This window comes from Musca domestica, unplaced genomic scaffold (assembly GCF_030504385.1).
Source record: "Musca domestica strain aabys unplaced genomic scaffold, Musca_domestica.polishedcontigs.V.1.1 8, whole genome shotgun sequence".
Taxonomy (NCBI): domain Eukaryota; kingdom Metazoa; phylum Arthropoda; class Insecta; order Diptera; family Muscidae; genus Musca; species Musca domestica.
The window spans coordinates 18595596-18611381 of NW_026712409.1; the positions used below are offsets into that span (position 1 = coordinate 18595596).

At 32.9% G+C, this 15786-nt stretch overlaps 1 protein-coding gene across 1 annotated transcript in view; it reads right to left on the reverse strand.

The window, feature by feature from the left end:
• Window positions 1-8529: 8529 nt before the first annotated feature.
• Window positions 8530-15786, reverse strand: part of LOC101899414 (longitudinals lacking protein, isoforms F/I/K/T) — a 301516-nt gene continuing 294259 nt past the window's right edge. Inside the window, exon 6 of the mRNA XM_059131032.1 lies at window positions 8530-10341. Coding sequence (XP_058987015.1) covers window positions 8786-10341 — 1556 coding nt within the window. The 3' untranslated portion in view covers window positions 8530-8785. The remainder of the gene's footprint in view (window positions 10342-15786) is intronic.

Below are 15786 nucleotides of genomic sequence, written 5' to 3' on the forward strand. Positions count from 1 at the left end.
TTTCGGTATTTTGACGATTTTAGGTACAATGCCCACCGAAATTTTTTTGAGATGTGGTATTTGAAGTTCGTAATGGATGCTACAGCCTGTGACAAAAAATTTTTCTATGCTGGTCCAGGTCTTCGCACAGCTAAAATTTAACGGCACCTCCTTATATACGATATTTTGATGATTTTAGCTACATTATTCACCGTTTATTTCAAGTTTCGAATTTGAATATGGTAATGGCTTATGACAATCAATGCCTATGTATGTCCACGTCGTATAGAACCCAATATAACGGCTATATACGGTATTTTTAAAATTTTAACAGAATTTTTTAAGGATTTTATTTTTTGAAAATTTCCAAATTCGTTGCAAATGGTGGAGGGTATTAAAAGTTCGGCCCGGCCGAACTTACTGCTTTTTAACTTGTTATAATATATAATCGGTCCACACTTTCTGATAACCACCCCCCCAAAAAAAAATGCTCAAAATTTTGAATATCCATTAAGCTCATAAAACGCGAAATTAATAGTCGATTCCATTTAGTCTTGGCATATCTGTTATAAAGGCCGTAGAGATCGGACCATTCCTTCTGGTATCTCTCCCATAAAGGGTCAAAGTTTTGACTAACCAAAACGTTAATAAAATCCTAAATTAGCATCAGGTTCTCTTTATATTTCACAAATATCATTGTTTCTACTAACACAAAATCTGTTGTGAAGTCCTTTCTGGTATCTCCCTCAAAATTGTAAGTACCCATGAAGCTCATAAAACGCTAAATTAAAATCTGATTTCATTTAGACTTGGTACATCTCAATATTTCCATCAATACAAGATCTATTATAAAGATGGTAAAGATCGGACCATACGTCGCAATATTTATATCATTTTTATACCCTCCACCATGGGTAGGAGGGTATATTAACTTTGTCATTCCGTTTGTAACACCTCTAAATATTCGTCGTAGACCCCATAAAGTATATATATTCATAATCAGCATAAAATTCTAAGACGATTTAGCGATGTCCGTCTGTCTGTCTGTCTGTCCGTCTGTCTGTCCATCTGTCTGTCTGTCTGTCTGTTGAAATCACGATAGAGCACACATTATTTGACGTAGACCTTTGAAATTTGGCACAAGTGTGTGTATTGTCCCTAGGATGGTTGGTATTGAAAATGAGATATATCGGTCCACGTTCTGGTATAGTCCCCATATAACGGTACCTCCCAATATTCGGTATTTTGATGATTTATGCCACATTTTTTCACGGATTTATCTGAAAATTGGTATTTGTAGGTCATGACGGGTCCCTGAGCGTGTGGCAAAACATTGCATGTATAGGTCCACGTTTTGGTATAGCCCCCATATAATGGTACCTACCGATATTCGGTATTTTGATGATTTATGCCACATTTTTTCACGGATTTGTCTGAATATTGGTATTTGTAGGTCACAACGGGTCCCTGAGCGTGTAGCAAAACATTGCATGTATAGGTCCACGTTCTGGTATAGTCCCCATATAACGGTACCTCCCGATATTCGCATTTTAATGTTTTTTGCCACATTTTTTCTAATGTCCTTTTACCCTAGGGTGGAGGGTATTAAAAGTTTGGCCCGGCCGAACTTAATGTTTTTTTACTTGTTGTTTGTGGGTTTGTGTTCAGAGTTTTTGTCTAAAGGCTATAAGAACTACATTTCTGCGATATTTTTCAAGAGACTGTCAAATTATTGTTTTAAGACTCATTTTTCTCAAACTCAATTTTAACTTTTCAAACGTCTGTCACAGAACATCTGACTCGTTATCTTTTGAAAAAAAATTAAAAATTAAAATTAGAAAAAAATTAAAACAATTATTGCTGTTTTTTTTAATGTATTATTTTTTGTTGTATAAAAATCTCCACTTAATTATGAAGATTTGTTTTCATTTGTTTTCTTTTTGGTCTTAAGATTTGATTTGGTTGGTGATGGGCTCCCATAACTTTTGTCACGGTGTCAAGTCCCACATAATGTTGTGTATGTAAATGTGTAAGTCTTTGTTTCGTAAAAACTAAAACAAAATTATAAAAAATATATACTGAAAATATAAGGAGAAAAAAATAAAGCACTTAAAAACTAGTTTTGATTTCGTTTCGATATTTTTTTGATTATTTTTTTATGGTAGAAAAAAAAAAGTTGTAAACTTAAAATAGCAGTAAATGAGTATCATTTGTTTTTGTTTTTAATTAATAAAATAATAAGTCTTTCTTTGTTCTTTTTTTTAAGAGTCTTGGTGATGGTTTTGAGTATTTGGAAAAAATGTATATAAAATAAAAAAATCAAAATAAAAAGGATTTTGAACGCATTTTTTACATTTACAAATATTTGACATTGCAGAATCTCACACACAATTTCTAAGTTTTTGCACAATTAAAATAAAATTTATATATAAAAATAAAACATAAAATATTTAAACTACACACATATATAGAAATAGTATTTATGATAAAATAAAATTTATTAAAAATAATTATTTGATTTGGAAGCAATTTTTTTGAGATTTTTTTCATTGTTTCACAAAACAATAATTGTCATTTATTGAGCGTCGTAGTTAAAGCCCCCCCTCCAGATTAGTTTTTTGTCTTTTTTTTGGTTTAATTTTCATTCTAAAAGTTTGGGGTGGGGGGTGTGGTATAGGCTTCTTAAGGTTACAAATTTCATTTCTAGGAATATATGGCAAAGAATTTGTTTTGAGTTAGTGTTTTTTTTTTTTTTTTGGAATCGAAAGAATACTGGTGGCACTTAAGGGTAGTTAGTTGTTATGACACATTTTTGTAGTTTTGAAAATTAAAAAACACATATTTATATAAAGAAATCACTTTGGTTTAGTTTATACAGGAACGCGTGGAGATTTGTTGAGTTTTTGGCCAGGCTGGGAGTTTGGATGTTTTTCCTTGGATATTATAGTTGATATGATGATGGTGATGATCCAAATATATGTAGACGATATTAGGAGTATTCTAAATCCATTGTCATTTTTTTATACTGAAAAGAGAAAGAATTTAATATTAAATTAGTTTTTAACATAAAAATTAAAAAAAAAAAAAATATATATATATAAACAAGTAAAAAAACATTAAGTTCGGCCGGGCCAAACTTTTAATACCCTCCACCCTAGGGTAAAAGAACATTAGAAGAAATGTGGCAAAAAACATTAAAATGCCGAATATCGGGAGGTACCGTTATATAGGGGCTACACCAACACGTGCACCTATAATTACAATGTTTCGCCACAGGAACTAGGACCCATTATGACCCACAAATACCAACTTTTACACAAATCAGTGAAAAAATGTGGCATAAATCATCAAAATACCGAATATCGGGAGGTACCGTTATATGGGGACTATACCAGAACGTGGACCTATACATGCAATGTTTTGCCACACGCTCAGGGACCCGTTGTGACCTACAAATACCAATTTTCAGACAAATCAGTGAAAAAATGTGGCATAAATCATCAAAATACCGAATATCGGGAGGTACCGTTATATGGGGACTATACCAGAACGTGGACCGATATATCTCATTTTCAATACCAACCATCCTAGGGACAATACACACACTTGTGCCAAATTTCAAAGGTCTACGTCAAATAATGTGGGCTCTATCGTGATTTCAACAGACAGACGGACAGACAGACAGACAGACAGACGGACAGACAGACAGACAGACAGACGGACATCGCTAAATCGTCTTAGAATTTTATGCTGATTATGAATATATATACTTTATGGGGTCTACGACGAATATTTAGAGGTGTTACAAACGGAATGACAAAGTTAATATACCCTCCTACCCATGGTGGAGGGTATAAAAATTTAATATTTTATTACATTATTATAATATTATAAATAATAAATTAATATTATGGATTCTTAGTACATTTTTTAAGGAATATCAGAGCGTCGTTACTTTTTTTCAAGTGGAATTCACTCCAGCTTCCGAACGAATTGAAGTAGATTGATAAAATTTTACTCAAATGTATATTATGTTTGCAGGACTTTTGGTATTGAAAATATAGGTCCACGTTTTGGTATAGCCCCCATATAGCGGTACCTTCCTATATTCGGTATTTTGATGATTTTAGCGACATTATTCACCGGAATCGTTTCAAATTTGGCATTTGAAGTTCGTAATGGATACTACAGCCTAAGACAGAAAATTATCTGTGCGGGTCCACGTCTTCGTATAGCCCCCATATAGCGGTACCTCCCGATATTCGTATTTTAAAGATTTTAGCTACATTATTCACTGATTTTTTTAAGTTTCGCATTTGAATGTTGTAATGGCTTATCACATCTCGTCGTGCATCTCGTCGTATAGACCCTAGTATGACAGCTACATTCGGTATTTTTAAGATTTTAATAGAATTTTTAATGGATTTTATTGTTTTCGATTTTATTGTTTTGCCAAAGTCATTTCAAATGGTGGAGGGTATTCAAAGTTCGACCCGGCCGAACTTACAGCTTTATTAAATGTTTTATTTTTTTATATTTTTTATACTAGCTGGCCCAGTCCGCGTTGCGTGCCGTTTTAGTTTGAGAGTTAAAAACCTAAATAATATAGCATATATATTAAAAAGTACACATTAACTGTTTATAATAGGCCCATGCAAGATGGTTCTCTACCCCCAAAGTAGCCTAACACACATTTTAGGTCAACTCGATTCGAAAATATAATCAAAACCCTCGAAATAGGTAAAATCAGGAGGTACTTTTATATGAGCACTACTCCGAAAAATTTACATTGAAAAATTTCCGCAAAGAGGTTCTACTATACTATACTTATAATTATCTGAAAGAATTTGTTTTTCTTTCTAAAATCTCAAATTACCAACATTTGAGGAATTGGAAAGGGGCTATTTTATTTCACAATGTGGACTTTATCATCACAATGTAGACCAACCTGACTTTTAAGGGTTCCAAAGAATTTTCCGAGTATATTAATCCTTTTCTTACTATATTTTCAATTCACTCCACTATTTTGTATAGTTCGCATATTACAGTGCCTCTTTATATTCGGTATTTCACTGATTGAAGTCCCAATGAATTTTGCATTTTGAGTTCTCATTGGATGGATTATTTTCATATCTAAAGAAAATTTAAAATTTCGGTATGACAACCATATAACAGCATGTACAGAAAAATAATTTCAAAAGACATTCTGAAACAATTCTACACAAAATTCCATACCATAATAGAGCAGTGAATTTTTTTAGTTGCGCGATTTTTCTCAAAAATTTCTTTCATGACAACGTTTCCACTGTAATTACAAATTACCAAAAGAAAATTTGAGTCAAATCTGCCAGCCGTTCTCAACTGATGTGTTACTATACTTTTTCAAATTATTTATAAATTGAAAGATATAGGTGTGGCCAGTTCCTCTGACCCCAAACAGATACCTAGGGTTGGAGGGGGAGAGTCAAGATTACGTCGTATACTAACTGTGGAACAGATATCATCATGATTTTAGCAAATAGTATTATAAGTGGGAAAAATGGCGTGGTCAATATTTTTTTCTTTAAAAACCTAACTCGGGGTATGACGAACGTTTGTACAAAAAAAAATATGCAAATCGGTTCAGCCGTTCTCAACTGAGTCCATTACCAACGAACAACAATTGATTTTTATATATTTAGATATAACTCTGTTTTTTTTCTTTAGGTATTCAAAAGAGTAGTGAAATAACAGAATGACCGAGAACAAATTTGACACGAAGGTCAGTTTTGGTGCGAGGCGTGGAAGGCTGTGTTTTTTTGAAAATTCCTACTGAAAGGGTACGAAAGGTATTTAGGACCGATATGCAATGGAAATGGTTCCTTCCTACTCCATAGAGGGTCAACAATTTGAGTAATCACAATAGAAGTCAAAATATATTTATATATCTGTCCGCAAAACCGAATGATACTTTTTAAATTGTTTTTATTAAAAAATAAAAATAAATAAAAAAATTAAAATGCATCCTTTCTGGGAATAAAATAACGATTTACAATTTACCAAAAATAAAATTGCCTGACCATTCTGCAACAACAAAAATATTTAACATTTACAACCCGTTTGTTTATTAAGTCTTTTAATTTTAGCACTAATTATTCTCCGAGAGATCCAATGGAATCAAGAGAATCACTATCCCAACAAAGGTGCCACAAATGTTCGTGTCTTAAGTCTTTTGTCTTTTTTTACAATTCTCATTTTTTTACAATTCTCATTAAATCACCAAACATTGCAAAGTTTGCAAAGGGATTAAATTTTGAGAGGAGAAAATTACGACAACAGTCTCATAAATGGTGAGAGAAAAACATTCGTGTCTTAAGTCTTCAACCACACAATGTGAGATGAAAAAACGGCAACCTCAATTTCATTGAAATTCATAAAACGGCAAGAACTTACACCGCAACAGAAGGAAAATAGACTCAAAAGAGCTAAAGAGTTGCTTCGCTTGGCCGAAAGTGATGAACTGCCGAATTTGGTTTTCTCCGCTGAGAAAACATTCGTTGTCCAGCAGTTTGTAGTAGAAAAAACAAAATCATCGTGTTTACTTGCCAAAGAGTTGAAAATGTGCACCTTCGGTTGACCACCAGAACTCAAGCCTCAAGCCGGCCATGGTGATGGTGTGGGACGCCATAACAGCAGATGGTCGGTCGCTCTCCGCTCGTTTTAATCGACTGTGGCATCAGAATAAATGCCGAATATTATCGCGAAAATATTCCGGGGTTGTATTAAAGACTTGGACACGCAAAAATTTTGGTCGCAGACCTTGGACATTCCAACAGGACTCAGCACCATCGCACTTAGCACGAGCCACCTAAGAATGGTTACAAAATAAGATTCCTCGCTGTATTTCCAGCGCAGCTTTATTTCCAACGGATACCAATCCGTTGGACTATTATGTCGGGAGTATTTTGGAAAGCAAGGTTGGCACTAAAAATACCAAAGTGTCGATCACCTCAGGCAAGTGTTTCGCCGAGAATGAGCCAAAATACCGCAGAGCAACATTCGGGCAGTGTGTGACGGTTTCATTGACCGTTTGAAGGCCATGATTCGTGCCAAAGCTGACCATTTCGAAAAAATCTAAACTTATTCTAAAATTTGATGCTACTTCCGACATTTTTTGCTTTCATTCAATAAATTTAAAAAAAAAATGTAAAACCCTGTATTCGGGTTGACCGATTTCGGGTCAATTGTGCGCTAAGTTAGCAATATCTGAAATTTGGCTGTTCCGGCGGAATTTAGCATAGAAGCAAGTTCATCAACTTTGGTGAAAATCGGTTCAGATATAGCTATAGCTCCCATATCCGAAGTCCCTCACATGCTTAATATGCACTCCACAACATTGATCTTTGGTACCAGATATCAGATACGGCCCAGAAATACCTCCGTCAACGTTTATCGAGATCGGTTCAGATTTGCATATAGCTCAATATATATCTTCAACCGATTTCGGATTAATTGTGCACCAAATGGCTAATATCACTCCAAGTGATATAAAATTTGGCACATCCGACCGAATTCAGTCAAGTAGCAAATACATCAAATTTGGTGAAAATCGGTTCAGCTATAGCCTTACCTCCCATATGTATGTTTCATCCGATTTGGTGTTTTAAGTCCCTCACATTCGTAATATACATTCGACAAAAATGATATTTGGTACCGGATATCTTATACAGCTCGGAAATACCTTTGTCAAATTTTATTGAGATCGACTAAGATTTGGATATAGCTCTCACATATATCCCTAATCCCAATTTAGGTTTATTGTGCAAATAATGGCTAATATCAGCCCAAATGGATTGAAAATCGATTCAGAATTGAATATGCCTCCCATATATTAGTTCCCTTTGAAACCAAATTATAACTGCTTGAAAGCCGAATATTGATAGGTGGTATGATCTTCAAATATGCATAGTGGTGTAGGGTATTATATAGTCGGCCGACTTTTGACTTTTACTTACTGATTTTATATGAATATGAAATGGTCTCTCTATACCTTTGGCAGACAGGCAAGCAGATGAAAAATAAATAAAATAACACTTTCTTAGAATAATAGAAATATTTTCAATTTCACATTCACAACAAATTTGTTTCTTAAGTCTTTTACATTCCGCGCTTATTTTTCTCCGAGAGATTCAATGGAAAACCAAAAGAATAATTAACCCTACAAAGGAGCAATAAATGTTTGTGTCTTAAGTCTTTTGTTCTGCCACTCTCCTTATATCATCAAACTTTGCAAAGAACTTAAGTTCTGAGAGAAGAAAATTAAGACAACAGTCTCATCAATGGTTAACAACACGTTCGTGTCTTAAGTCTTTTGCTTTTTCTCTTTCGTATTAAGAGAGAGAGAGAGAGAGCATTGTTAATAATCTTCCACGAATACATTTTCAACATTTTTTTTAATATTTCTTTAAGGGAGTTTTTAAAAAATATTTTTTAGTTCAAGGAATTTTTTTTTGGATTTTAAAAAAAAAATTTTTTTTAAATATTTTTTAATTAATTTCTTAAATTTCTTACCATTGTTACAGATTGGCCTCTCTACCTCAGCTGGCTCATCCACACCCATCTTCTTCTCTTGCTCTTCATCTTCTTTCTCATCATCATCTCCCTCATCATCAACATCATCATCGCCATCACCATTCTCTTCACTCTGCGTGTGCCACCTTCTCTCCCATCCCTGCCACAACTCAACATTTCCCGCACTCGCAAATCTCTTCGTATTACACTGTCATCTATCGAACTCCATGGATTGGGCCAAGAGAAAGGCCCACACTCATTTGGAGCAGTCAATGATTAGCTTCGAATTTGAGTCATCGGAAGCATTGGCACTGCTGACATTCGATTCACATTTTACCGAATATTTTGAACGGCGGCGACTGGCCAACTGTGGCATGTTCGAATGATGTTTGCGCACATGGACACCGAGGTTGCCACGTTGTTTCGATTTGTATGGACAGTAGGGACATTGATGCGACGGCTCCTTGCCACCGCACTCCACATTTTCATGGCGTCTCAGGGTGGACTTCCAACGATATTTCTTGCCACAATGACGACACTCATAAATGGGTTCACCATCTGCCCCCACCCCTGTGGGCCCAGAATTCTCATTGGGACTGGTACTGCCAAAGTCACCCAAGGAATATTCCAAATTACGCAATGCCTGAGCCTGGGCCGCTAAATTCATGTATTTTTGTGACTCATCCGAGAGATAGTCCACCGAACCGGGTGTGGCGGGTGCGGAGTTTTGTGATGACAAGGCATTTTGCAATAACTGAGGCAGGGCCGATTTGGATTGATCCATGAGATGGATGTCATCGAAACCATTGTAGCGCGAATCATCCTCATCGTCGCCATCATTGTGATCGGAATTGGTATCACATTCGGAGTTGCGTTGCTGCCTCAGGAAGGTTTCCAGAATTTTGGTGGGCGTAGATTCATTGGTGCGGTGGAGGGCCTTGAATTTTCCCGTTTGGAATTTCATTATTTCCTGGGCCCGGATTTGCTGCTGGAAGCTGTGATAGCCATCACGGAAAAGGGCCGCAGCAATGGCAGCTGCCTGGTTATTGGCTGGAGGAACTTGTTTGATGACACTTGTTTGGCTGTCGGAGGTGGTGGTGGGAGTGGACTCTACCAAGCCCGTGGTGGGATTAATTATGGGTTTTATGTCCAGCGGTTCATCGCTGGTGCTTATGTTGGGTGTCACGGTCAACACCGAGGTGGGTATGGCGGTAATAAAGGGCACCCGAGCTGTAGCTGTGGTGGCATTGTCTGCCTCCCCACCGGCCTTTAGGGTATATTTCAATTTGGGATTTTGCGATGCAGCTCCCATGGTGGGCAGCACAGCTCCCGCTACTTTTTCATCAGCGAAATTATTTTTTATGGCCGTCTCCGAGGCAGCACCATTTGTGGCAATGGCAGCAATGCTGGAGGGTTCCAATGTTTCGGCCGAGGTGGGTGATGTCTGGCCACAGAATTTCGAAACCACTGCGCCCAGCACCGATGTCTGAGACTGTTGTTTGGGTACTTTGGCAGCGGCAGCATTGGCACGATAGAACTCGTAGAGCATGTCGGAAACATCGGACATGGACAAACGTTTGCGATTGATTTCATTGACACCGGCCGCTCCACCACCAATGAGGGCTGCTGCAGCAGCCACGGTATTGGAAGCAACATCGCCGATGGAGTTTTGTGATTTGGTGGTGTTGTTGTTATTGTTGTTGTTGCTGTTGGGACTTATGCTACCGGGGCGGGATTTGCGGCGATTGACTTTGTGCACCTGATTCGGGGCGGTGTTCTCTTTGTGCGGTTGTTCCAATTTGTGCGTTAGATCTGTGGAGAGGGGGAGAATAGGAGAGGGGAAGAGATAGAATTAGTGGATTTTTCTGTGGAAGGTTTTGTATTAGAGAGTTTAATTAAAGCGTTAACATTTATCGGATTTTCATAAAATTAAATAATTAAATAAATTTATTTATTTTTTAAAATTAAATTTTCAATTTTTTATAATTTCAATTTTTTGAAAATTTTAATTTTGAAAATCTTCTTTTGAAAAAATTTAACAATAAAAAAAGAAATAAACTTGAACAGAAACTTAACTTCACAAGAAATGAAAAAATTGAATTTCGAAAAAATTTCAAAAAAAAAAAAAGAAAAAAAAAATTTTTTTTAAGGAAAATCTGATTTTTTTAATTTTAAGTATTCAAAAAATTAAAGATTTGAAAAAAATATATTTTTTTTAAAGAAAACCCGATTTTTATTTAAATTTTAAATATTTAAAAAAAAAATTTTAAAAGATTTTTTTTCCTTTTTTATTTTTTCCTTTTAAAAAAATTAGACTTTTAAATATTTTTAAAAATATTTAACTTTTAATGTTTTAAAAATTGTAATTTTTTGGCATTTTGAATAAATTTAGGATTTAAGAAAACAAAAAAATAAAAGTAAAAAGAGGCTTAAAAGTTCCAAAATAATGAAAAAATAAATTTTAAAAAAATTTCAAAAAAAAAAATTAAAATATGAAAAAAATAAAAATTTTAAATTTTTTATTTAATGAAAAACCGATATATTTAAGTCTTTTTTTTTCAAAATTTTAAAAATTCTTAAATTTTTCTAATAAAATTATTTTTTTTTTGAATTTGTTGCCTTTTTAAATATGCAAACTTTTAAATATTTTTTAAAAATATTTAACTTTTAATGTTTCATAAATTGTTAATTTTTTTGGTACATTTTAAACATCATGAAAAAGCAAAAGTGATTTATTGTTGGTTACATGTAGCTTGTCTAGCATTTATATGGGTTAGTAAATTAGGAAATGTTGTGTGCTATGGTGTTTTTATGAAGAACGGTATATTATATGTAATAATTTTGAACTAAGTCCTGTCAGAACTTGATTTATTGATTGTTAATTTTTCTAAAATTCTATTACAAATTTTACACAACAAACTACAATGGCATGCCTTTATCAATCTAATGAACCATGGTTAATAAATGAATTAATTTTTATTTAAATAAATATTTTTTTAATCTAATAATAATAAATATAATAATTTTTTAGGTAATGTTAATAAATTTCCTGTTTAATAATCAAATTTTGTAAATTTATTTAATTTATTAAACAACATTTTTAAAATTTATTGAATTGAATTTATAAAATTATTTTAAAAATATGATTTTTTTCCATACAATTTTTAAATTTTCTAAATTTATTTAATTTATTAAACAACATTTTTAAAATTTATAGAATTCAAAAAAAAAAAAAAATTTAAAAATATAATTTTTTTCAATATCATTTTTATATTTTTTTATTTAAAATAATTTGTATATTTTTTCCAAATATTTATTTTTTCAAATAATTGTTATATATATTTTTTAAATAATAATTTTTATATTTTTTTTTATTTTTCCAAAGGATTTTCTATTTTTAATTTTTTACATATTTATAGACATTTAAATATTTTATTTTCATTTAAATATTTTTATTCGTATAATTTTAATTTTAAATGCAAAGAATAATATAAAGATATACAATTTAACATTTACAACACGTTTGTTTCTTAAGTCTTTAATTTTCAGCTCTTAATTTTTCTCCGAGAGACTCAGTGGAAACCAAGAGAATAATCATCCCCTCAAAAAAGGCCAATAGCTGTTCGTGTCTTAAGTCTTTTGTTTTACAACTCTTATTTTATCCCCAAACGTTGCAAAACTTGGCAAAGAGATTACGCTCTGAGAGGAGAAAGTTGTGACAACAGTCTCATCAATGGCTAAAACCATGTTCGTGTTCTAAGTCTTTTGTGAATTCTCTTTATATGAAAGAGAAAGCTTTATTAGACAAAACAGAGGCATTTTGTTTAGTGCTTTACTTCAGAGAAACTGTTCTCTTTGCCAAATTTACATTGTTTGGAGTTATAAAGAGAGAGAGAGAGTTGCAAAACAAAAGACTTAAGGCACGAACGTTTAAAACACTGCCATTAATTTCTTCCTTTGACAAAATGATTTGCTTAAGAGTTGTTTTATGATATTATGAGAGATTTTCGATGAAATTTTGTAGGGAGGAGTATTAAACCAGCATGTTTCTGCTTTTTTATACTTAAACGATCATACTAAATATATCCTTAGGAATAAGGAAACATTCTTAAATTTACAAAAAAAATAAAATAAAATAAAATAAAAAAAATTAAGAAACTTATTTTAAGCTTCTTTTTTTGTGCCATTTGATTTAATGAAGTCAAAATGTGTGGCTATGTACCAGGGAGTTCAAAATGTCTATAGCATTCTATTATAACAATGGCTGATAGGAAAGATATAATGTATTATTTAGATGAATAAATCTGATATATGATATTAAAAAAGCCACATACTAAATCATGTAATTATTATAAAGCTCCACAACCTGCCCCGCTGCCCATACAAATAATGATATGTTAATTTCAATCATATTTTTTTCTTTAAATACAATGATGATGATGATTTTTGTAATGATAAATATTTTTGTGGTTATATATTAGGCGATTTTCTTTAAGCTGGCCGGCCACCAAGTGCAGTTGTTAGATCCTTTTGTGATATGATGATGATGATAATACTGATGACGGGTGGGGGTTTTAGTTCTGATGTTCTCATTACCTTAATTTTTTTGTTTCACTTTTTGATGGTTAACCTAGAAAAAGAGAGAAATAGGTTAGTTGGAGTCAATAAATGTAACTGGAAGGGGTGTGTTGGAGAAGTCACTTCATCGGAATTAATGGGATGGTATCTGAAAAAAAGAAAATAGAAATAGGAATTAGTAAAAATCGGAAAAATGGAAATATATACGACAAGTGTTGTTGAGCGAACAGAAAATATTGTAGTGCAGTTTTGAGAAAATTTTGTGTGTAGTTTTGTGTGTGTGTGTGTGTGTGCTGATTTTTACACCCTCCACCATACGTAGCATGGAGGGTATATAAAGTTCCGTTTATAGCTCATCGAAATAATAACTTTAGACATTTTTCATGATCAGCGTAAAATTCTAAGACGATTTCGCTCTGTCCGTCCGTCCGTCTGTGATAATCACGCTAGAGTCAAAACAAATAAATATAGGAAGCTAAAATTTTGCACAAATCAGTCTTTTGTCTGCAGGCAGGTAGAGTTCAAAGATGGGCTATCACGGTCCACGCCTCCGTATAGCCCCCATATGACGTTACCTCCCTTTATTCGGTATTTTGATGATTTTACCTTATTATCAGGAAACTGTTTAAAATTTCGTATTAGCGCTTTTTCCAAGTCATTTACAGCTGCAAACGTGGAATTTTGGGGAAAAATTTGTAAGGACCATTGTGGCTACAAATATTCATTTTTAGATAATAATTTGTAAGGACAACCGTAGCTACAGATTTTTTTCCGAAGCTATAACCGTATGTTTTTTAAGGAATATTTTCGAGAACTTGCAGAGCCGTTTTCGCGGACTGCCAAAGCTATAAAAGTGTTTTTTTTTTTCACCATTAGAGCTCTAATTATAAATTTTTAAGAAATATTTTTTAAGGACTATCCGTGCTGGTCTTTTTTAAGGAGTATATTTCAAGGATTTCAAGGTTTTTTTTAAATTGTTTTCAAAGATTTCTTAACAAATATTTTTCAGAGCTACAGGCATTTTAAGGAATAATGTTCAAGGACTATCGGAATGTTCTCAAGAATTCTAAGTTAGAATTGTAGGTCATGTTTTTCAAGCACCACCAGAGCTCTAATTATGTATATTAAGGAAAATGTGTAAAGGACTATCGGAGCTGCAAACGTGGACTTTTTAAGAAATATTTTTCAAGGATTTCAAGAACTTTTGAAAAAATTGTTTTCAAGGTTTTCTTAACAAATATTTTTCAAGGATTCTCAGAGCTACAGGCGTGGTCTTTTTAAGAATTTGGGTTCTAAAACTTTGCAAAGAGTATAAGCTCTGAGATGGGAAAATTACGGCAACAGTCCCATCAATGGTTAAAAACACGTTTGTGTCCTTAATCATTTGTTTTTTTTTCTCTTTGAACGATTAAAGATGTGGTCTTTTTAAGGAATAAGGTTCAAGCTCTAAACGTGAACTTTTTAATACATATTTTTTAAGGATTTTTTAACATAAATTGGTCGAGGATTTTCAGAGTTACAAACGTGGAATTTTTGAGGAATATTCTCGAGGAATTCAAAGACATATAAATAAACATTTTTCCAGGATTTAAAGGACATTATAACAGAAATGTGCCGAGGATTTTCAGAGTCACAAATGTGGGCTTTTTAATAAATATTTTCAATTTCTTTTTAAGTTATGTTTTGAACGGTAATTAGGATATGTAATATTTCAATGCCATAAACGTGGAATATTTTTCTAGGACAATCTGCAAATGTGGAATTTTAGTATTATTTTTAGAAATTTTCAAAATTAAGACTCTGAAATTTAATCAAAGGGGGCTCAAGGATTTTCAGAGCTATAAACGTGGATTTTTTAGGAAGACTATAACAGGTACAGATGTGGATTTTTATGGAATATCAGTACTCGATAAATTTTAAGCTGTATTTTTCATAGGCCATCATGTTTTTGTTTTTCTTTGAGGAATATTTCCCAAAGACTCTCAGATGTTTTAATCAAAAAAAAAATTTTAGAGAACATTTTTCAGGACTATGACAGCTACAATTATGGATTTTTTTTATTTTTTTCCAAGAACTAACAAAACTTTAAATGTGAAACTTTTGAAAATACGTCCTTACGTTTATCAGAGGATTTTTTTTGAGAACATAACAGCTGCCAAACTTTTTTCTGAGCCTTAAAAATAATCGGAATCCTTAAGATCCATTTCCAAAGTGTATTGAGCCTCACAAAATTTAGTAACATCAACTCCTGACATAAAAGTAAATTCTGACAAAAAAAGATTAACTCTAATTTGAATAATTTCAATAATTTTTTCATTTGGATACAATTTTTCAGGATATTTGAAGCAGCAGGATCAACTTGAAAAATATTTGGGATTGGTTTTTGTATGGCGAATACCATAATATGCATTCCAAACATTGAATTTAACTCAAAAAAAAAAAAAAAAAAAAAAAATTAAATAAATAAAAATATTTAGAAAGTCATTTGGAGTAGAGATTTACTTTTGCATTCACTTCCGTATCGCCATACAGAAACCGGCCCGTAACATTTATTTTCATTTTTAATATTATTTTTTAGATAATTTCTTAAATATTTCCACGAACATTGGGATTGCAGAGCAGTTTTCGAAATGATTTCTATGCAAAAATATTTCTCAAGAACTCTTCTATATTTCGTAC